Source organism: Malania oleifera, chromosome 5, assembly GCF_029873635.1.
Source record: "Malania oleifera isolate guangnan ecotype guangnan chromosome 5, ASM2987363v1, whole genome shotgun sequence".
Taxonomy (NCBI): Eukaryota; Viridiplantae; Streptophyta; class Magnoliopsida; order Santalales; family Ximeniaceae; genus Malania; species Malania oleifera.
The window spans coordinates 77,276,620-77,301,821 of record NC_080421.1 but is presented as its reverse complement, the minus strand read 5'-3'; the positions used below and the strand labels follow the sequence as shown (position 1 = coordinate 77,301,821).

Below are 25,202 nucleotides of genomic sequence, written 5' to 3'. Positions count from 1 at the left end.
TATGACTCCTCAGTCACTTTGATGTTTCTTAGTGCCAGGATGATATTTACATAAAAACCTCTTTAGGAGAGGGTGAGTGTTCATCAGTCTTGTAAAACTCACTAGCTATTGTCAACGTGTTTAGCCTACTTGCCTCCCTCGCTAAACACACAATGTCAACGGAGGTGTTGTTAATGAATTGCGTTGCTTCCATGTTACTGCTTGCTTGCCACTGCTTTCATGATTGCTTACTGTTTCCGCTGTCATTTGATTGGATGCTAATGAAAGTGTTTCGTGGATGAATATTGGTAAACAATAGGCTGGCTAGTTAAGCAAAAGTGCTTTAACTAGCGGCTAGCACCACATGGCCCATTCACAAAGGTGTGAAAATAGTCGGCCCGTGACACTTGGTATCAGAGCAGAGGTTAGTTGCTATGTGAATTCAATTACCTTCGTTGTGGGATTTATAAAGCTTTGGTAAGTGACCATGGCACCAAACAATGCTAAGAGAATCAACGTGCTGGAAGCACAGGCTGAGACAACAGCCAACACTGTGGCCGCAGGGGTAGCCCAAATGAGGGAACTTGTTGATGAAGTGATAGGATCACAAAAGCATTAAACAAGTTCGTTAGGCGACATGTTAGAGGACTTTCGCCATACAGTGGAAACTTTGCAATCATTGATAGTTGATCCAGATGCAAAGATGAATCTGATGGCTCTTGCTATGGGGAACTCCAACACTCCAAGAGTTAGCACGCCCAAGGTACCAGAACCCAAGACGTACGGGGGTGCTCGTGATGCAAAGGAGTTAGAGAACTTCTTGTTTGATGTGAAGCAGTACTTTCGTGTTGTGAGGATGGCCTCAAAACATGTGAAGGTGGATACTGCGACCATGTACTTGGTTGGTGACGCCAAACTGTGGTGGCGTACCAAGTACAATGAAATTGAAAATGGAAGTTGTGTAGCTGATAGTTGGGCAGACTTGAAGAGAGAGTTCAAGGCCTAATTCTGCTCTGAGAACATTGAGTATAATGTTAGGAAAAAACTGAGAGACCTCAAGCATAATGGGTCAATCAGGGAATACGTGAAACAATTTTATGCTTTGATGTTGGATACCCGGGACATGTCAGAGAAGGACAAGTTATTCTATTTTCTTAAGAGGATCTAAGAGACCTCAAGCATAGGGGGTCAATCAGGGAATATGTAAAATAATTTTCTGCTTTGATGTTGGATATCCAGGACATGTCGGAGAAGGACAAGTTGTTCTATTTTCTTAAGGGATGAAACTGTGGGCAAGAACTAAACTTCAAAGGCAAAGAGTTCAAGACTTGTCTACCATACAAGCTGCTGCAGAACGCTTGATTGACTACGCTAGCGATAACCCCGCTTCGTCCGAAGGGTTTGGTGGAGAGGGAAACAGTGAAAAGTCTTTCAAAAGGGCAAACCCAAGAGTGGGGAAGCCGACTATAAGGCCTCAACCTCAAAGGAAGCTTCGTCGTCTAAAGGAATCAACAAACTTAATGGAAAGGGGAAAATTTCGTGCTTTTTGAGTCAAGGGCCTCATAGAGTTAGTGAGTGCCCACACAAGGGATTACTCAATGCCTTACAAGCTTCTACTTTGGGACAAGTGGTGGAAAGCGAGGCGGAGGAGGATGATACCCTGAGGATAGGTGCAATGCGACAGGTGAACGCATTGGAAAAGCAAGCAAAAGCACCCAAAGTTACACGAGCAAAAGAACTAATGTTTGTAAACTTGAGGATCAATGGAAAGAGTACTCACGCTATGGTAGATACCGAGGCTACTCATAATTTTGTTTCGCAACTGGAAACATGGAGACTCAACTTATCCTTACAGAATGATACAGGACGAATGAAAGCAGTTAATTATGTAGCCCAGCCTACTCTGGGAGTAGCCAAGCAAGTGACTGCGAACCTTGGACGGCGGGAAGGTCATGCGAATTTTACAGCAATGTCATTAGATGACTTTCCAGTCATTCTAGGCATGGAGTTCCTAAGGGGGACGAAGGCAGTGTTGATGCCTTCAGCTGGTAGACACATCTAGCCATGGTGGTGGTAGATGAAAAAGTAGGACAAGAGCTGGTGTTTACGACCATCCAAGCGGTATTGGATGAGTACAAGGAGGTGATGCCGAATAAGCTACCTCACGACTTGCCTCCACGACGTACTGTAGAGCATGGGATCGAGTTATTGCCAGGAATGAAACCACCTGCAAAAGGGTCATGTTGAATGGCGCCTCCAGAGTCGGCAGAGTTGGGGAAACAACTTGATTAGTTGGAAGCGGGATGTGTTTGCCCTTCCAAAGCACCGTTGGGAGCATCAGTGTTGTTTCAGAGGAAACATAAAGAGCATCTACAGAAGGTGTTCGATAGGTTGAGGGGAAATAGTCTGAACGTGAAGAACGAGTGCTCTTTCGCTTAGAGGAGCAACAAATTCCTTGGTCATGTGGTTGAGCAAGGTTGTATCCGAAGGGATATGGCGAAGGTAAGGATGATTCAAGAACGGAAGATCCCCACTACAGTGAAGGAGTTGCGTTCCTTTCTTGGCCTTACTAACTATTGCAGGAAGTTCGTTGAGGGGTATTCATGGAGAATGACTCCAATGACAGGACTATTGGAGCAAAGGTATTATTGGCTGCACATGCGTGATGATGTGGTTCATTATACCCAAACTTGTCTCACTTGCCAGCAAGACAAAGTGGAGCAGAGGAAGATTGTAAAGCTGAGGGAGTCCTTACCAGTACCATCCAAACTATGAGAAAATGTCTCACAAGACTTCGTCACCAACTGCCCAGAGTGGGAGATAGAGGGTCTATGATTGTGGTTATAGACAGGTTTTCAAAGTATGGTACGTTCATAGTCGCACCAAAGTACTTTTCAGCAGAAGAGATGGCACAATTATTCGTTACGAATGTTGTGAAATATTGGGGTGTTCCCCAAGACAGTGTTTGTGACCGAGACTCAATATTCACTAACAATTTCTTGACAGGATTTTTCAGGTTCCTCAGTTCACATCTTGACATCTCTTCAAGTTCTCACCAACAAATAGACGAAGAGATTCAATGGGCTACTAGAAGAGTACTTGTACCATTTCATCAACGACAACCAAAAGAATTGGGTGCAACTACTTGATGTGGCTCTATTCTGTTGCAATGCCCAAAGGAGCTCAACAACCAACAAGAGCTCTTTAGAGCTTGTTACAGGCCAGCAGCCGTTGTTACCTCACACAGTGGGAGAGCCGTACAGAGAAAAGAGTCCCAGGGCGTACATCTTCACCAAAGAGTGGAGACAGAATACAGGAGTTTGCTCGAGCCTATCTGTAGAAAACTTCTAAGCAGATGAAGAAGTGTGCAGATCAGGGGAGAAGACCGCAGCACTTCAACCAGATGAAAGTGCATCGTGTGTTTACCTCAAGCCGTTCAACATTGACACCGATGATCTGAGCAGAAGTCAGTCAAACAGAGCATAATTGAAGACAGTGCCACATGACAAACGTGAAGTTGAAGATATCCTTACAGACAGAGAGTTCATATCCTCAAAGAAGAAGCGGCAGGAGTTCCTAGTGAAGCGGAAAGGCCTTGGTGATGAAGAAATCAGCTGGATTTCTCCGAAAGATATGCAACCGTTCGTGGAAAAAATTGAAGTGTACCTAATGCCAAAGTCTACGAAGACGTCGACCGCATAAGTGGGGGAGTGTCATGAGCTAAGCTTGTTCAAGCCATTATGCTTGCCTGTGATCACTTGTCTCATGTGCTATGATGGGTTTCCATCATGTAAATACTAGTGTAGGGTTATTTTCTGCTAGTAATTTCTTTGTATGCCAAATAAGACAGTATGACTCCTTGGTCACTTTGATGTTTCCTAATGCAAGGATGATATTTACATAAAAACCTATTTAGGGGAGGATGAGTGTTCATCAATCTTGTAAAACTTACTAGTTATTGTCAACGTGTTTAGCCTACTTGCCTCCCTCACTAAACACACAATGTCAACGGAGGTGTTGTTAATGAATTGCGTTGCTTCCATGTTTACCGTTTTCTTGCCATAGCTTTCATGATTGCTTACTGTTTCCACTGCCATTTGATTGAATGCTAATGAAAGTATTTCATGAATGAATGTTGGTTTAGTGCTTGCTTCTGTGAGGAGTGACTCAATGCAGTCACTAGACTATCACGATAAAAATAAAATTCCACATCATGTGCCTACTTTCCTCACCTTGAACAAGTCTCTTTAATTCAAAAAATAAAACAAAATAAAATAAACAATCCAACAACAAAGAAAATTCGTCCTTCAAAAAAAACCCAAGAAATTTAATGTGGAAATATGTTGATTTTATTAGTGGTTTTCCAACCCCCACCATGCATGCGCACAAACTGACAAATGGGAAACAAATAACAACTGATATCACTAAAAGGATATTCAATGCATAGCAAAGAGGAGGCTACATAAATGCAGTTGAGTAAATTAAAAAACATATACATCAAATTGGAGAGCCTTCATGGAGAAGAAATTGTTCTCATTGGGCTCAAAGATAGGGGGCACAGGCTTTGAGCTTAAAATACGTATAAATCTTGCTAATTGTTTACTAGTATAAGAGTTTTAGGTTGGCACTCCCTGACAACCCACTAATACACTTCATCTTTTCCCAGTTTTAGGTTGGCACTCCCTGACAACCCACTTATACACTTCATCTTTTCCCTAGCATTTCAAAATGCCTCTCAGAAGTTCATAAATCGTGTATAGCAAAATATATTTCAAAAACAAAAATTAAAACTCGTTGTTATCGCACAGACCAATAAAGCACTCTGTATTTCTGCATAATAAATATTAAACAGATGAGAACACAGAGAGCCACCTCATGCTTAATTCAGTAACTATTTATACATCTAAATTTATAATTCCACAAAGGAACTCAACTTTCCCATTTTCCACTGCTTTTTCAGAACAAATGATGAACGCAAGCTGTAAAAGTTTTCAAAGCTACGAGAATCGCTCACCCGTTTTTTGTTGGTATCAGAGAACTCCCAAGGAATCTCTAGATTGTTGTCTGGAGAATCAATATGCTGCAAAAGACCCAACATGCTGAGCTAAAGAAAATGAAGGCGACCGAAATCGAAAGCGGTGCTGTTGCTAGAATTAGGACTCACATAGTTTAGGGCAGTGGAAAAAGACCGCGACGTCTGCAAAGACAGAAAAAATGTGATGTAGAATCAAACGAGCAGATCGGGCAAGGTCTAGGGAAGAGAAAATGCAAGAAAATGTAACGGGAACCTGAGGAATTTGGCGGAAAGTTTGACGGATCTCCAGGAAGCGTTTGGAAGCGAATCGGGAGAGCATTTTGGAGGGCAGAGAATGAGCGGAGAAGAGAATCAGATTTGGGGATTGGCACTTGTGAGGAGTTGGACCCCTGAATTCTGAGGTTCTATGTTCAAACGTCTGGCGGTCTGGGTACCGGCGGTGGCGCACAACGCATCCGGCGCTTGCTAAGGACTACGGAGGGGCTTTTCAGCAGATTTGATTGGGCGTGGGCGTGGGCGTGGGCGTGGGCTTCCACGGATACTTATCAATAAATTTCATAAAAAATAAAATAAAAAAAAATCATACTTTTTATATCAAATTATTTTCACTATTTTTAATTTTGAATTTTGAACATTTTATTATATTTAAAATATTAAAGTACTAATAATTAAAAGTAAAAAATAAATTAACATAGATGTTAATTATGTTAATTAAAAATATAAATGATATAAATCAAAAATATTAATTTAAATTTTTTTAATTAAAATATTAATTTGAAAATATTAAAGTAGCAATTAAAAATATTAATTAGCATAAATTTTAGTAGATAATTCAATTTGAAATATTAAAAATTATTAATTACAAATATTAATCAAAAAATTTTATTTACTTTTTTTTATTAGACAATATTTAGAATATCCACTAGAAGTGTTAATATTTTATGTTAAGTGACATTTGTAATTTATTAATAAAAAGTAATATTATGTTCTATAAAAAATTAATATATTTAATATTTTAAAATTATAATTATTAAAAATTTTAGGATATAGATTTAATTAAGTATATATTCCTAATAGGTTGAAATTTTTCTTCATATATTTGTTAGTTAAGAATATAATGGTTATTTCAACTAAGATTCTCAGGTTGAATTAAACTGATATGATAATATTGTGTACATTACTAAGACTCTTATAATTCGAACCAACAAAAATATTTCCATAAGGCAAACACCATATTCTTGGGAATGAGACTCCTAGTAATATCATTCGGTAGAAATATTTTTCATGTCACGAACCAAATGACCCCTTAAAGGTAAAAACTAGCAAATACTATCTAAGTTTTTTAAATACGACACAACACCCCCCTAAGTTTTAAAAAACTACAAACCAAAAAAAAAGTTTAATTTTATTGATAAAATAAATCTTTTATGAGTTAACTGTTAGTCAATCATTAAGTTTAGTGAAAAAACTAAAGTTTTACGCTTAATAAAATGATAATTTTACCCCTTTCATTCAATTTTAACAAGATAAATTAAGAAAAATGATATTAATTTAAGGGTAAAATCTAGTAGCACCCCCTCACTTTTCAAAAAATGACATTTCACCCTCTTAGTTTATTATTACTACAAAACCCCCTACGATTTAGTTTTATCGACAACATGAACCTTACATTAGTTGATTGTTAGTCAAACATTAAGTTTAGAAGAAAAAAAAAAGTTAAAATCCTTAATAAAATGACAATTTTACCCTTCCACTCAATTTTGATAAGATAAATTGAGGAAATGACATTAATTTAATAAATTAAGTTGAAAAAGTTGATAAATTAATTACAATATATTTTGAAATAAACTTATTAGTGAATTGAACACCTAATGTCTAAATCGAGTCAATCATTTGACATAAGCATAAAAACATAATTAAATTATTACTTTAAAATTTTTTAAAAAATAAATAATAAATAATACAAATAATTTAGAGAAAAATACTTAAATAATTATATCATTATAAACATTTACTATATACATTTCATAAAAATTAAACGACTAAATATATCTTTCTTAAATAAACTATATTTTTTAAAAAAATTGATTTGAATAAAACTGTTGGTTGAATTTTGGTTTACTTTTTAGGTTTAGTTGAATATCATATTTAATAACATAACAACTTGAATAAAATTAAGAAAAATCATGTGAATTGTCTCAACTGTAATAACCCGGTTTGGAACAAGACCAAACCGACAATAGTTTTTGGAATCTTAGGAAAACCATTGATGGTTTCAGACGGTCGATGATTTCAGGCGAGCTGAGGCCTTTAAGTTGCGAGAAAGCTTATATTTTTTTAGATTCTTACTCTCTCTCTTAGGGTTTTCTCTCTTTCTCTCTCTTCCCCTTCCTTTAATTCGTGTCCCACTCTCTCTCTCTCTCTCACCCAAATTCTCTCCACTCTCGCTCCCCAATCCTCTCTCTCTCTCCTCTCCGATTGTCTCTCTCTCCTCAGTAAGGTTTAAGGAAACTAGGGTTTCGCCTTTCGAACGTTGCGGGCAAGGTTTCAAGAACATGGTAGGCCTATCTTCAGGAATGGGTAAGGGGATTAGATTATGTAAGTTTATTTTGAAATTGAACCGATTAAATTTGAGTACGTTGATATAGAATTATTATATCAGATTTTCTGAATGAATTAAGCGTATGAAACTGATAATTTTGGTTTAGTATACATGTATTTGGGAAAAGTTAAAGTGAGTAGGGAGATCATCTCCTTTTTTCTGTAAAATATGTATTTTGAGTTAATTAAAATTGTAGAGGTGATCATACCTTTATTTTCAGCAAAATATACCGAGTATACAATGATATATTTTCTCCAGACAGTTTATTAGATTATGGTATTAGCACTCAAATGGTGTGGCATGAGAATGGTTTATTTTATTTGCATAATTAAACCTATTGGAATTTTTATGGTATTATATGGCGAAAGTTGTGGTATTATACTAATTTCTTGAATTGTTGGGAATAATGCAGATATTGTGAATTTGATGGTTTAATACCGATCACGTGGATGATTGGAAAATTGTGGAACGACTATTGCAGATTATGTGTTGAGAAAATGAGATCATTTTACTATTTTATTATGTAAATTGTTATATATGATTTAAGAACCCTGATGAACCATATGTGACGCCCTGAGCCCGCTATGTGGGACTCAAGTGCCACGCTGTTCAATCCCCATCTTTGATACCATAATTAACATACACGCAATGGAATATAAATAAACAACCTCAAATAAATACCAGAGTTCTATATCACATCCCAAAATTGAACACTAAAACATTCAGATATCTACATCTACAACCAGCATTTAAAATATAACCTCGTACAAATATATCTGTATATTTACCAATATCTCACAATACCCCAAAAAGAAAACTACCAAAAACAGTCATAGCCCAAGCCTTCAAGCCCGATCCTTAGAAGAACCTTAAAAGTTGACAATCTACTAGGGTAAGACACTTCTTAGTAAGGGTGGAATAAATTATAACAGTGTGTGGCAGATGAATTTTAGAATATATATATATATATATATGTATATATCAGAATAAAATGAATAAAATGTTCCTCATATAATATCAATAACAGCTGAGAGAAACGTATCATTAATAACATCACTGACATTTGATATCATACACACATCGAATATGCACAAGTACATAATTTTTATGCAGATAAAAGTCCTCAAGGATAAGGAAGATTACCCGCCTATACAAGTAACTTCCCTCTACTCTGGTACCTAAAAGATACCTACTAGAGTACTCACCTTACTCAGTAAGCCCTAAGATACCTCGCCGCTAGTATACACATCTTTATATATATTTTTTCAAAGGCGAAGGTTTCCGAGGATCGGGATGTTTACCCCCCATACAAGTAGCATCCCTTTGCACTGATACTAAGAAGCTACCTGTCAGAGCACTCGCCTTTCTCAGCAAGCCCCCAACGGTATGTTTACCTTGCCGCATGTACACACATGCATTCACAATACGTTATACCATTATTATTATGTTTTAATTAAATTCACATGCACACAACACATCCACACAGGAATCATGCAACTTATACTTCGTCTTCCAATGTCCTCAGTATGTGGCCCACACAGAGCAACTACGTACATATCAGTACGTGGCCCACACAGGCACCTACGTGCTTCTTATCTACACGTGGCCCACACTAACGCCACCATCCACATAGGATACATAACATGACCCACACAAACGCCATCATCCACACATGATACATAACATGGCCCACACAAGCGCCATCATCCACACAGGATATAACGTGGCCCACACAGGCACCACTTCGGCTTCCGCGACATGTGGCCCACACAGGCACCACTTTTCACTAGTATCCAATGTCACGCCCCGAACCTGGAAATGGGTCCTAAGATGTGATTTAATAACCTAACCCATCCCTATATCATACAATTGTCCATGATACTATACAATGTAGGGGTCCAACCCCATAGGGTTCACGTATACCCTATACACAATCTCATACACTATATATGCAAAGGAATAAATCAACTAATACATTCATAAACCATACCAGAGTCTATACAAAACAAGATCTAGTTCCCTAAAAACACATAACAAACCTCGGGTGTCCTCATAACCCAAAATGACAACCCGTCAAAGGACCAGTACTTACACGAGTACTTCTATACAGCTAACCAACCACCACGCTCCTGATGTGCTAAGACGCTAGTGTCAGCTACTCGAAGGACCTAAAAAATATTTATATGATAGGGGTGAGACACCTCTCAGTAAGGGAGAAATAGGTTATATCAATGTGTGGATACATGAGTGTTATTTCAATAGTAAACATACATTTTTCAATACCAATATTTGCATAAATATAGTTCCAGTATACATACGATACGAAAGCAATACGATCTGGTGTCATCACACCCTTTGGCCTAAGTCGGACTGTCTGGTGGTATTTCACACTCTTCAGCAAAATTCGGACTGTCTAGTGGTATTTCACACCCTTTGGAAAAAGTCGGTGCACCTGGTAACCTAGCATATGATAAGCCCCCACAATGTTGAACCGGTGCAGGTCTGGTGTTCTCACACCCTTTGGTAAAAATCGGCCGATCTGGTGGTATTGCACACCCTTCAGCAAAAGCTAGACTACAAAACCAATGGTCTTATTCCGGCTCGGTTCAATATCGTAGCCTACAACGTTTTAATCCGGCCCACTTTGATATATTCCCACCGGTATTATCTCACCAAGGTGTTTTCACGAAACCTATAACATTTTGGAACTCACATCCCTATATCTCATTTGAATAATTCACAACCTATGGTAGTTAACCGACACGCTTTACTACAAAATAATTTATTCAAATTCATCATCTCATTCCACACTCATTTGGGTAAACAAACAATCACATATCAAGTGTTCCAAAAAACAGTTTAAAATAATCAAAGGCACGGTCATCTCTACATCACAGTTTATACCAATATAAAGTATTTCAACAAGAACGGAGATGATACCCGAAACCCCTAATTTTTCAAAAAACGGTAAATCGAAAATTCCCTTAATTTCACTCAATAGTTTTTCCCAAATAAGTAACCAAAACATCTGCAAAATCGTAAACTACAGTTTTACCGATTCAGATTACAATAACATCTAATATAAATAGAAACCCCATACCTTTCTCGAAAATCGAAACATGAACTTATTCAATCCAAAACAACGACATAGGACCCCCAAAACCTAAAAATCGAAGAACAATACTTCAATATATTCACAACTACTACATATCTACCAAACCAAAAATAAAATCGGACTCTTACCTTGATTTTGGGATAAAACTCGAAAATCCTTGAAAAAAAATTCTGATCCACTATAAACGTAGAGATTCCCCTCCTGATCAATGTGGTAACGTCGAATCGTTGATTCGGGTAATAAATAGCCTAAAACCTTAAAGAGAAAGAGATAGAGTGGTTCGAGTTCTAAAGAGAGAGAGAGATTTGAGTTTTCTTAGCAATGAAGAAATGAAAATTGATATTTATAGCCCCTTTGACCCAACCCAATTCGTCGATGAATCATCTACGCATTTCGTCGACAAACCGGTTCCTTCAGCAACGAACCCTGTTCCGATATTTTACAACTCGTTCGATATCTCTTTGTCGACGAGGCTCTAAATTTCAACGACGAAAAGTATAAGGGCCTTCGTCAACAAGAAGAATGGCTTCATCAACGAAGCCTACAAATTTTACCTTTTTACCCCTTTACTTATTTATTTAATCCCAAAATTCATGGGTTGAGTTCTTACATCCAATCCCCATGACCTACCCGTAGTACATTAGTAGAACAAGCTCCTCGACCTACCAATGTCCTACCCCATATAAACGACAATGTGATGAGCTCCTCGACCTGTCAACGTCATATCATGATTTATATCTAGGCAATAGAATAACCTCCTCATGCCAACGTTATATTGAGATGTATACGAATAACCACACCAGTTAATTCACACATACGCATCAATGCATTTCCACATAGGAATCCAATAGATCAATACATTCCCACACAGTAATCCAACAGATCAATACATTCCTACACAGTAATTCAACAGATCAATACATTTCCACAGAGGAGTCCAACAAATCAATACATTTGCACACAGGAGTCAAACATAACAATTCATTCATCATGTCATAATTATTTCAAACATCCCCACAAGCAAACCCAAATACCACAGAAATTCATATTCAATTTATTAGGAAAAATTGTTCTCATGCCACACGGATTTAATGTCATACACAATTATCCCAAATATAACCTTAAACAAAACCATCATTTTCCAGTACTCAGACTGTTCTAAAATTCATATAGGCAAATACTAGGTTTCATATGCTTGTAAATAACCGATTCACCTTAATAGAATACTAATATAATTTTATTCCTCCTTACCTGATTTCTTGAACCACGCCTGTAGGATTCCCAAAATTATACTCGCGGCGCTCACCCAAACCCTCATTCAATCAAATCAACCCTAATAAAATACTATTTTTAATATTTCATAATCTACAATAATTAATTAACAATTAATTTCTAAATAACCCTTTTATCCTAATTTTGGGGCTATGCCTACAAAAATCCCATGAGAAATCTGCTCCGCTAGACTTGTAGAGAATCTTTAGATTCTTATGGTGGTGTTTGATCGTTAATTTGGCTTAAAATTGAAGAAAAATTAAGGTAAGAGTGAGAATTTACCTTACCCCAGGAGATATGCCTACGTCGCTCCTACGACAAATCCACTCTAATAGAAATGTCGGTGGCGAAGAATTGAGCCCAATGGTATTCTCCGATTTTCAATTGGCCGAATATTTGTCGAGAAATTTTAGAGAGAGAAGGAGGTGGCGTGAAGAGAGACGTGAGTGAGCGTGAGAGCCTCCGAATTTTTTCCTTTTCTTTCTGTTATGTTAGCCTTCCCAGAAGCTTAAACATTAAGCTTCCAATATTTTTTTTTATTTTTTTTCTTTACTTTATCCATTATTATATAATAATAATAATAATAACTTATCCTTATATATATTTAAACATATATACACATAATCCTCAGATTTCCTAATTTAATTAATTTTCTTAATAATGTTTAATTAATTCATTCATTAATAATTATTATTTATTTATTTATTTATTATATTATTATTTTTCGGGTTACTACATTCTCCCCTCCTTAAACGAATTTCATCCTCAAAATTCGCTAATCAATCCTTTTATAAAACTCTAAAATTACTTAACCATCATTATTCCACAAATTCAATATACTCCACAATTCTAAGTAAACATATGAATCTAAAATCAAATCAACCATTAATATAAAATCATACCTGCTCTTGCACCATGAGCAGTATCCTTATCAGCCGAAACCATGGTATACACACGCGCCAAACCACCACGAGGCAGTGACTCATTTCTCTGGTGCTGATAAGGAGTGGGAGCGTTGTTTGGCGGTCCCCAACAATCATGGGCCATGTGGCCGTATCTGCCGCACCAATAGCACTTAATGTTCCTGACTAGGCATTCTCCCTAATGCCTAAATTTACAACGAGCACAATAAAGAGGTGATGAATTGCTCTGATGTCCTCAATCACCTCTATCAGATCTCTGTCCCCCAGTATATCTGTCCCTCTTCCACGAGTCATGTCTAGCATCATTAGAAAAACTGGGAGGCATAGGCTTCTTCCTCTACTCTGCCATCTCTGCACTCCTCTGCAGACTCAATTCTGCCACGGTGGCTCTATCCACCAACTCTGAAAAGCTCTGAACCTTCAGGACTGCCACCTACTCGTGAATTCTCGGTTTCAATCCCCTCTCAAACCACCTCACCTTCTGGAATTCATTTGGAACCATAAAATGTGCAAAATGGGAAAGCTTCATTAACTTTGCGGCGTACTGCTGCACAGTAAGTTTCCCCTGAGTTAGGTGGAAGAATTCCACTGTTTTCGCAGCCCTGGTGGTGGTAGGGAAGTACCGATTGTAGAAAAGCTCCTTAAATCAGCTCCAAGTCATATCTGTGGGTACTGTTTGTTGTTCCCCCAGCAGCTTCACTACTCGCCATCGGCGCTTGGCCTCCCCTGTTAACTTAAAGGTAGCGAAGAGAACCTTCTATGCCTCAGTACAAGACAAACACTACCAACATTTTCTCAATTTCTTGCACCCAACTCTCCACTACGAGTGGGTCAGCACCACCCGCAAATGTAGAAGGTTTCAGGTGAGTAAATTGGTTAATCGAACAACCTTGGTTCACAAGTGGGCAATTCTATCCTTTAGAGTCTCACCTAATCTCTTCCTGAACCTACCAAGCTAAACCTCGTAGTAGGGTGGAGGTATCAATCTCTCCCACACTGGTAGCTCCTACATCATTCTCCTCTACAGTATCAACATCCTTTCCCCTGGAATCCATCTTGTAAACAAAACAGAAGCGAATTTATAACCTTCATATCACATCAAGTACAGTTATAGAACAACAAATCAGTTTAACATTTAAATCCTCAATTAAAACATCAATTAACCAACTTATCTCCAAATCATCCTAACCCTCAAGTTCTAATTCTGAGTTTCAGTATCTCTGCTCAAAAACATCACCGTCAACGGATTTACCATGGTTTTCTGTAATTGGTTGGATTCAGAAACTTACAAAAGTCCATCAAGGGACTTCTGCCTCTAAGCTACGAAACAAAACTCAAAATCTTCTATCAACATCCTAATCTACCAATTCCTATCCTTATCATTATTCGTACCTATACTCTGGTATTAATCAATCCTAAAGTCTGCAAAACCTATAACCTAATGCTCTAATACCACAATGTGACGCCCCGAGCCCGCCATGTGGGACCCGAGTGCCACACAGTTCAATCCCCATCTCTAATACCATAATTAACATGCACACAGCAGAATATAAATAAATAACCTCAAATAAATACTAGAGTTTTATATCACATCCCAAAATTGAACACTACAACATCTAAATATCTGTATTTACAACCAGCATTTAAAACATAACCCCGTACAAATATATCTGTATATTTACCAGTATCTCACAATACCCCAAAAAGAAAACTACCAAAAACAGTCCCAGCCCAGGCCTTCAAGCCTGATCCCCAGAAGAACCTGAAAAGTTGATAATCCACTAGGGTAAGACACTTCTCAGTAAGGGTGGAATAAATTATAATAGTGTGTGACAGATGAGTTTTAATATATATATATATATATATCAGAATAAAATGTTCCTCATATAATATCAAAAATAGCTGAGAGAAATGCATCATTAATAACATCACTGACATCTAATATCATACACACATCCAATATGCACAAGTATATAATTTTTATGCAGGCGAAAGTCCCTAAGGATAAGGAAGATTACCTGCCCATACAAGTAACTTCCCTCTGCTCTAGTACCTAAAAGATACCTACTAGAACACTCACCTTACTTAGTAAACCCTCAGGTGGTGTGTAAAGACCCGTATAATAATATTTAAATAATAAGGGAAAGGAGAGAGAAAGGAAATTAAATTTAAGGATTCAACAGGGGTCTCGCCGATGAACATAGCACGTTCGCCGACGAAAATGCTTAATGAGATCGTCGACGAGGACACGCGTCTCGTCGACAAAGAGATGCCAAAAGGCTATCTTTTAGTTTTGAATTTCATTGACGAGGAGTAAGCATTCATCAACGAACTTCCTTCGTGGCCTCGTCGACGAAGTGACGTGGCTCGTCGACGAGTGCAGGTGTATAAATAGCCTAAACTCGATTTTTCTACAGCAATCACGCAAAGAAACCCTCTCTCTCTCCCTCTCTCTCTCTCTCTCTCTCTCTCTCTTTCTCTCTCTCTCTCTCTTTCTCTCTCCTGTTCATCCCTTCCCTTCTCTCTAAGATTCTGGGTCGGATTCTTGCCGGTTCGACGATCTGAGGCTACCACGACACTCATTGGGAGGTTCTCTTTAAGTGTGCCAGAGTAGATCGTTGGTGGGGTTAACTTGAACTCCATCCCAAATTCAGGATAAGGCTTTTTATTTAGTATTGTCTTTCCTATAATAGTAGAAAATGTAGTACTCGTAGAAATACCGAAGTTTTGTTCAGGTAGATATTGTTTTCAGGGTGTTGAACAGGGAACCCTGCGGGTGTAGGACTAGACACTGTAGGGGCTTTTCGGTAGTCAAGTAAGGGAATAAACTAAAGTAGTAATTTCTCTATGAAAAATATTATTATTTAATAACAGATTTATGTTTAAAAAGCATGTATTATATATATGAGCATATTTGTAGAAATGTATATTTGGAAAAATACTGCTGTTACACAGGAATATGTATTTTTAGAATGAAATGTCAGGAAATATGATTTCAGAATAGAATTCATGATTTTATTCAGTATTGTGTAGCATGAATATTATTTTACGCATGTCGTATTATGTTAAGTCAATTTTACAGAAAAAGCATGTATCAGCTATTTTTAGGAATAACATGTTAATACAGTAAATTATGATTTCAGAATATTTATGATAAAAAGTATATTTATTCAAAGCAGTATGTATGAAATGTTCGGCGCAAGACCGTGATTGATAGTCGGTGCAAGGTTGTGGATTATGCATGTTTTCGGCGCAAGGCTGCAGTTATGAATCTAATCGACGCAAGACCGTAATTATTTATGTTATTACAGAAATCAGAAAATGCTATCAATCTATTCATGTTCAAACAATATATTATCATGTATTATATGTTATCAGAACTCGGATGATAGTTCAGATCAGTTATCATGAGCATGATACCGTAGCTATACAGTTCAGTTCAGTTCAGACTTGTGCTAATTGCCACTGCTAGTGGAGGGGGTGGGAGATGGATTGTCAAGGTGGCTTTCAGTGTGGAGTTGTAGACGTCCACCTGACAGTCCGGACCAGGGTGTGGCAGGCCCATCGTACTTACATACATTTTTAACTCAGTAGTAGTCAGCCATCCATTGTCGAGTCCCGCCTTCGGGCTGCACAACCCGTCATAGGGGGTAATACATGACATCAGCTAGCTATTCATCCTTCGTATATTTCAGAATTATTAATTATATCAGATGATTTTACGAATAGTTAGATACAGTATGACTTATTAGAATTATGAAATTAAATGCTTACTCAGTTATGATATTATTAGTGTTTTCAAGTATGCGGACTGAGCTCGTCGTTGAGACAGTTTTTACTACCCCACTAGGAGGGTAAGTTTTCAGCTAGGATCAGTTGGTTTTTGGTATTAGATTCTAGTTTCATCTTTTGATGTTTTGGGGATTGTGCACATACAATATTATGGTGGAATGTAGGTAACTCTGGTATAATGTACTTTATGGTTTGGTGATTGAAATTTATATGTATTGCTGCTTAGGTTTCCGCTGTGTATGACAGGTGTGTCCCCGTTACCCACGGGTTCGGGTTGATTTTGTTATGTTTTAAATTAATGATAATTATTATGGTTGATATGTGGTAAATTAAGCAGGTCGTTACATGGAGAATTACCTCGTCGCCAGTATACACATCTTTATATTTTTTTTTTAAAAGCTAAGGTTTTTCGAGGATCGGGATGTTTACCCGCCTATACAAGTAGCATCCCTTTACACTGATACCAAGAAGCTACCTATCAGAGCACTTGCCTTTCTCCGCAAACCCCTAGCGGTATGTTTACCTCACCGCATGCACACACATGCATTCACAATATACTATATGTAATGACCCAAAAATTTAAATAATTAGAAAATATAATGAATAAAATGGATTAAAGGAAAATAAGGTGAAGAAAGGAAGAATTTTTAAGAAAATAACAGGCCTCGTATACGAATGTCCTATATTTGTCGACGAGTGTCCTTTTAAGCTCGTCGACGAACACCAGTTTCTCGTCAACGAAGGAATCTCGAGAGAGTATATTTGGAACCTTGAATTTCATCGACGAATGTATCTTCTCATCAACGAAGTCTCTATAGCACCTCGTCGATGAATCGACGTGTCTCGTCGACGAAGCCCTGCTTATAAAAAGGGGTTTTCTTCATTTTCAGCGTGAAATCTCGAACACTCTCTCTCTACAAACGATCCCCCAACCTTCTCTCTTCAATTTTGGGCCAAATTTAACCCGATTTGATGATCCAGAACCACCAAGAGGTTCGTGGGATTATTCTCTTCAAGGCTGTAAGAGCTGATCATTGGGTTGTGAGGTTTGGGAAACATCCCAAAATCAAGGTAAGTGAGTTATTTTGGATTTTCCTTAACGAATAATGTTGTATGGAGCCTAGGAAATACTAAATAAGTATTTTTCTTAAGATTTAAGTTAATTGGAATTTATTTTAATTAATTTAGGATATTTGGATTCAGGGTCCAAGTGAACGCTACGAGTATGAGGTCAGGGATCCTGCCAACGTAGTTTGAAGTCAGGTAAGTGGGAAATTTATATATTAACTTAGGTTTTTCATGAATTAAAAATGGATTATGTGTTATTTATGTATATATGTTTATCTGTGAGTTTAAAATGTCAGCCATGAAATTATGTTTTTGAGCCTAAGAATGTTTATATAGTTATGTATATATGAAAGTAAACGAATGGAAGTGGAAAGGAATTTTTCTAAGAAATTAAGTAAGAAATGAAATGTATTTTCAGTATATCAATGTTAACCATGGGTTCGCTTATTTTGTAAGAAATGTGTATGAATTTTACTACTAAAACTGTGTGGCATGAGATTCTGTGCAAATATATGTTAGATATATGCAACCATGTAAATGTAAGACAGTTGAAAGACAGTCATGTTAGTAAATTCTAGCGCACTTCTATGTGGAAACTAACTGTAATAGATTCTAGCGCATTTCTATGTGGAAACTAATTGATGATTGCTAAAGACCAACTGTAGTACGAAGTAATGAAATGAAATGACAATATAATGACAATGCAATGAAATGAAATGTGAAACGTGAATGATACAAATGGAAAAGAGTCACTTAAAGTGAAACGAAATGCAAAGTTAAGTTATGAACATGAATGAATGTGTATGAATGTATAATGACGGAAATGAATGAGGTATTACGATATTAGAAGTATGTATGTACGTAGAATATGTTGTGATTGGGCAAGGCGAACTCTTCGCCTAAGGGCTTGCTGAGAAAGGCGAGTGCACTAGTAGTTTCAGATGTGACAGTAGCTGCATAACGTACTAGGGCAGAGGGAACCTATTTGTATGAGCGGATAGATTTTCCTATCCTTAGGGCCTTTGCCGGTAAACTATTGTTGAATGCGTGAGTACGAGATTAATCTAACACTTGAGGGCTTACTGAGTAAGGTAAGTGCCCTGGTATGCTTTAGTTGTGACCTTATGGTTACTTATGTCTTAGAGTAGATGGGTGCTACTTGTATGGTCGGGTAATCACCCCTATTCTTGAGTAATCTCATGGGTTAAACCTTTGCATGTGATTGTTTAGGTTTAGAAAATGATTTCAGAGTTATGTTAATGATTCTTTCCCCTGATATTATAAGTAATTATGGGGACTATTTTATGCAAGTGTGTAGGGACCTAAGGTCAGTTTACAGTCTAGGCTTTTCAATTTAGCCTAAAAACCTGACGTCGGTATTTAATGGTTGCCAAGTTTGTGTGCAGGTTCTTATTGGAAAATTCATATAATGGTATGCGGCAACCTGAAAAGAAGTGAAGACCCGACATATTCATTATTTGTTTTAATATATTTTGTGTCTATAATAATTTCATTTAGAAGGTTGACCGAAGTCAGCCTTAAAGTCATTTGATTAACTTATGGTCTGTCTACGACACTTCTGAGCATACATATTCTACATGCATGATATGCAGTGATTATTATAGATCTTTGAAATAAAATTATTATAGACCCAAAATATATTAAAACAAATAATGAATATGTCGGGTTTTCACTTATTTTTAGATTGCCGCATGTCATTATATGAACTTGCAAAGAAGAACCTGCACACAAACTTGACAACCATTAAGTACCAAAGTATTTGTCATTATCAAAACTGAGAATGACCCATAGGGTCAACAATCTCCCCTTTTTTTATGATGACAAATACTTGCCTACTTTTCCCCCTTTGGGCAATAGCAAAACGGGCCTAAATAAATATTTAAGTATATAGGCAAATAAGAGATAATTATCATTCAAATACAAATATAGTTTTGGGAAATCGTTAAAAATTTCGGCAGCATGCCGTTTAAAAATAGAACATTTCCCCAAAAGAATATCTATATAGAAATGATTTGATTGAGTTCAACAAAAGATTCACAATAATTGACTTAACACAAATAGTCCAGTATGATCAATATAATAAGCAGAGGTATAACACTCAATCATCCAAGAGATATGAATAGCCATACAATACGAAATGAATGACGAAGATAACCTCATAAAGTATGAAATATAGCAATTAAGCACACAAATTGTATAACTAGTCATTAAAAGGTTCAAATGACATAACAAACATGATTAGACCAAAAATATACAAAAACCATTTCAATTGAAACATATCATAAGACCCATGAAAGATTTGAGTTAAAAGCACATGACATATGATACCAAATAGAAGATTTGAGCATAAAAGCAGTCTAACTAGTTCGCATGCATTTTCATGTCAAGTTACCGAACCAGTTATGCTATTTAAAAACATATAGTATATAATAATAATAAGACAAGTGATAAAGAGTTCAGTTTTGAAATTTGATCTTGTCAAAAGTACATGTAAATATATATATATATATATATATAATGATTTACCTAAGTACTTTTGGGTTGAAGCTGTAAATACAGCTTGTTATGTTATGAATAGGGTATCTATTAGATCAAGACTAGATAAAACACCTTTACGAACTATGGAAAGGTAGAAGACCCAACATATCCTACTTCCATGTATTTGGATGTAAATGCTTTGTTCTCTATAATAAAGATGATTTAGGTAAATTTGATACAAAATCTGATAAAGGTGTCTTCTTAGGATATTCTACAAATAGTAAAGCCTATATGGTTTTTAATAAAAGAACACTTACTATCGTTGAATCCATACATATAACTTTTGATGAATCAAATCACTATGTCAAAGAAAGCAAGAATGATGAAAGGGAAGATATCTCACAAAAAGAAGAAAATCTTGAAATAAAAGAAGAAAACAATAATGAAACTTCAAATGAAAACTCCATAGAAAACCAAGAACTACCAAAAGAGTGGAAATATGTTAAAAGTCATCCAAAAGATCAAATTCTTGGAGAACCATCAAAAGGAGTAACCACTAGAGCATCATTAAAAAATATATGCAACCACTATGCATTTTTATCTCAAAATGAACCCAAGAACATTGAAGAAGCCTTAAATGACGACTATTGGATTATGGCTATGCAAGAAGAACTAAATCAGTTTGAAAGAAGTCAAGTATGGCAACTAGTGCCCAAACCTAAAGATCATTCAATCATAGGAACTAAATGGGTGTTTAGAAACAAGAAAGATGAAAATGGGGTAGTTGTTGGAAACAAAGCTAGGCTAGTAGCACAAGGATATAACCAAGAAGAAGGTATTGATTATGATGAAACCTTTGCCCCTATAGCTAGAATGAAATCAATTAGAATGCTTCTAGCCTATGCAGCTCATAAAGAATTTAAGCTATATCAAATGGATGTAAAAAGTGCTTTCCTAAATGGGTATATAAATGAAGAAGTTTATGTAAAACAACCACCAGGTTTTGAAGACACAAAACATCCCAATTATGTATTTAAATTAACCAAAACCTTGTATGGTTTAAAACAAGCTCCTAGAGCTTGGTATGAAAGATTAAGCAAATTTCTACTTAATAATGATTTTTCAAAAGGAAAAGTTGATAGCACCTTATTTATAAAGAATAAAAACAAACACATGCTAATAGTACAAATATATGTGGATGACATCATTTTTGGAGCTACAAATGAAGAATTATGTAAAGAATTTGCAAATTGCATGCAAAAAGAATTCGAAATAAGTATGACAGGAGAGTTGAATTATTTCCTAGGGTTACAAATCAAATAAGCCAAAAGTGGAACTTTTATAAATCAAACAAAATACATTAAAGATATGTTGAAAAAGTTTGAAATGGAAGGAAGTAAACCCATAGGAACTCTTATGAGCACCTCAACAAGCCTTGATAAAGATAAAAATGTAAAATCAGTAGACACAAAACATTATTGAGGAATGATAGGAAGCTTATTGTATTTGACAGCTAGTAGACTCGATATCATGTTTTGTGTATGCATGTGCGCTAGATTTCAATCAGCACCTAAGGAGTCTCATCAAGTCGCGGTTAAAAGATACTAAAGTACTTGGTAGGCACTCTTGATTTAGGATTGTGATATCCTTTGGAGACTGATTTTGAAATGATTAGCTATTCGGATGCGGATTACGCTGGATGTAAAATAGATAGAAAAAGTACTAGTGACACTTGTCACTTTCTAGGACGCTCACTAGTATCTTGGTTTTCAAAGAAGCAAAATTCCGTAACTTTATCCACTACTAAAGTCGAATACATAACTGCTGGGAGTTGTTGTGCACAAACACTTTATATGAAACAACAACTAAAAGACTTCAATCTTGAATACCAAACAATACAAATTATGTGTGACAACAGAAGTGCAATAAATATTTCTAAAAATCCTATTTCACACTCAAGAACTAAGCACATTGATATAAGACATCACTTTCTAATAGATTATGTTCAAAAAGAAGATATAATACTTGAATTTATCAATACAAGTGATCAAAGGGCAAATATATTTACAAAACCTCTCAGTGAAGAAAGATTTATAACCATAAGGAGAGAACTTGGATTAATACATAGCATATAATTGTTTTAGAAAGAAATTATAAAATTTTTTTGAACTTCGGTCGTATGAATCTAAATCCTCAGATGACTCAATACTGTAAACTACAAGTTCAAAAGACTAAACCTGGAACTTCAGACGTCTGGGAGGCTACTGACTTTTCAAATTCAGGATTTGGAAATCTTCAAACGACTGAAGATAATTTTCAGTCTTCTAAAGTCGCGGAGTTTAAATATAACAACTCCTTCAAAACCCTAATTTCAGACATCTGAAGTCTATTCCATCACTCCTCCGAACTCACCTCTCTCTATCTCCCTTCACTCTCAACCAAAAATCCTTTAATCTGAAGCTCCATTCACTCTTCAAAAGTCAATCTCACGTAGTCTAGGGTTTTCCAATCAAGCTTTTTTGCCTACTCAAATCATGTCTCGCACCAAACAAATGGCAAATCGTGGATCTTCTTTAGGAAGGGATGAACGAAACATTGAAAAATGGCTTGTTGCACCACAAGCCAAACTCCGTTATTGTGCCTCTCTTGGCACCATTGATCCTATTCTGGGTAAGGTGTTAGATATCTCCTTCTTCACTGCTGAATTTCCTGAAATTCTCCCATTATTTAAAAATATAGGATGGTATGATTTCATTGTTCAGCAACCAAAAGGCATCTTTCCTTATCTCATCAAAATATTCTATGAAAACTTGATTTATGAAAATGGCATTTTTTCATCTGAAGTTAAAGGGAAGAAAATTCTTTTAAATTCTGAAATACCATCTCCTATCTTCAAAATCACTCCAGGAGAATTTGAATGTCCTACTCCCACTCAATCCTGGATTTTGGAACAAGGTTTTTACTCCCGAAACCTTTCTCCCATTAATTATGGACAATGAACTTGTATACTTTGGGCATCCTCCGTTATATAAGGAACTCAATTTAAAAATTCAAATTCTACATAAGATTATTTCTTATAATATTCTCCCCAAACAAGGTTCGTTCGATCATCTTTCATACATGAAATGTTTTGTTCTTTGGTGTCTTCTTAAAGGTAAAAAACTAGATTTGGCCAGCTTGATTATAAAATGGATGTGGGCCAAACTAGAATCCACCAGAGCTGTTCTTCCCTATGGTGGTGTTCTCACCCTTCTTTTTGCCCTTCTTCATATCTCAAGTGCTTCCGAATTCTTTGTTAAAAGAACCCAATATGATCTCTTCAATCAACCACCTTAAAACAAATGGGGTACGACAAAGGCAATGAGGGTTAGTACTTTAATACTGGTAGACCTCAGTGTGCTCCAGCAGCCTCAGCAGGAGCTCCTCCTCCACCTACACATGATCAAGGATCTTCACAAGATGCACCCTCGTGGTTTTTATCCTTTCAGTAAGACTTCTCCATTTTCTCATCTGAAGTGCGATCCGGGATTTAGAGTATCAAGGAGAAAGTTACCTCACTTGATCAACACATAACTCGGATTGAGGTACATCAGGAAAAATCCTCTAGGGGTGGTGATCCCATGGACGTCAGCTCAGCTCCTCACAGTGAAGTTGATAGCTCTGACGCAAAAACTGAGGACGAAGAAGAAGGATCTGAGGAAGAAGGAGGATAGGAAGAAGAAGAAGGTCAAGAAGAAAGTCCCGAAGAAGAAGAATAACAGGAAGATGAAGAAACTAGAGTAGATGACTAGCTGATGATGTAGTTATAAGTTGTTTGCATTGTATGATACTATTTGAATGTTTTTTTTGAGTTGTTTGTTTTTGACACTTTTTGAATGTATATTCCCTCTATGTGTAAATACATCCTTGCTGTTATAATATGACTCTATTTCCTATTCCTCGTTTCTTTTTGAATAGTGACAAAGGGGGAGAAAATATTGTTAGCAAAGATAATACAAAATGAGAGCTAAAAGCTAAAAGGTAATAAGCTAAAGTGAAGTAAAATATTGCACATAACTTGTAAAGATGCAAGTAAAAATAAATAAGTAATACAAATATGCAAGTAAGAAATCATACTTTTTGAGCTAAACAAATTCATATTAAATAAAGTGTGACGTACTTGTTAAATATTACTACATGTTGGATGATATGCTATTTGTTTACTTAAAATTTTTATCGTTATTCTTATCAAATGTTAAAAGGATGCTTATTGTAAGGGGGAGTCTTTTTCAAAGGAACTCTTATCTTTGCTCCTTGTTTGTCATCATAAAAAAGGGGGAGATTGTTGGCCGAACTGGGCTTTTCAATTAGTTTTGGTGATAACAAACAAAAGATAATCTAACTTGGAATGGTTGAGTAATGATGTTTCAGGTTTGACAATAATACAGGGATTTATGGACCATCAAGCTACATTCATTAACAAGTGATCCAAGAGAAGATCAAAGCAACACTAGATTGATCAATGCATGGGGAAACTAAAACCAGCTTAAGTTCAAGTCCAAGGGATTTCAAAGTGACCATGAAATGGAAGATTTTAAGCTTAGAGTATAAGGTTTTAGGATGAACAATGTAAGTACTTCAAAGTTGAATATCTATTGAAATATCATTTGAAGCTCTTTAGGGGAAATATATGGACTTAGAGACCTATTTTAAAACCCCATAAAATGTTTTATAAAAGAACAAAGAAAGAGAGCAAAACATATTTTTGAAATGGAAATAAAAAAACCAGAAAGTATACTGCTTAGAAGACTGAAGTTTAAGCTCAGTCGTTTGAAGAATTACTTTAGAAGACCAAAGATTAAATTTAGTTGTCTGAAGATTTATTGGTGAAACATAGAAACTGGTAGAAGCACATCAGAAGACTAAACTCTGACTTCA

At 36.3% G+C, this 25,202-nt stretch overlaps 1 protein-coding gene across 2 annotated transcripts in view; it reads right to left on the bottom strand.

Annotated features, from left to right (window-relative positions):
• The window catches only part of LOC131155040 (NADH dehydrogenase [ubiquinone] flavoprotein 2, mitochondrial), a 32,155-nt gene extending 26,582 nt beyond the window's left edge, over positions 1-5,573 (bottom strand). Inside the window, exons 1-3 of one of the 2 annotated variants that reach the window (XR_009136741.1) lie at positions 5,268-5,550; positions 5,144-5,176; positions 4,994-5,059 (exon numbers count right to left, since the gene is read on the bottom strand). Coding sequence is in view for 1 of the 2 variants with exons in the window: in XM_058107936.1 (XP_057963919.1) it covers positions 4,994-5,059; positions 5,144-5,176; positions 5,268-5,333 (165 nt within the window). In the remaining variant the exon portion in view is untranslated. Of the gene's footprint in view, positions 1-4,993; positions 5,060-5,143; positions 5,177-5,267 lie in introns of both variants that reach the window. The other variant, XM_058107936.1, reaches the window with a different exon arrangement.
• Positions 5,574-25,202: the final 19,629 nt, after the last annotated feature.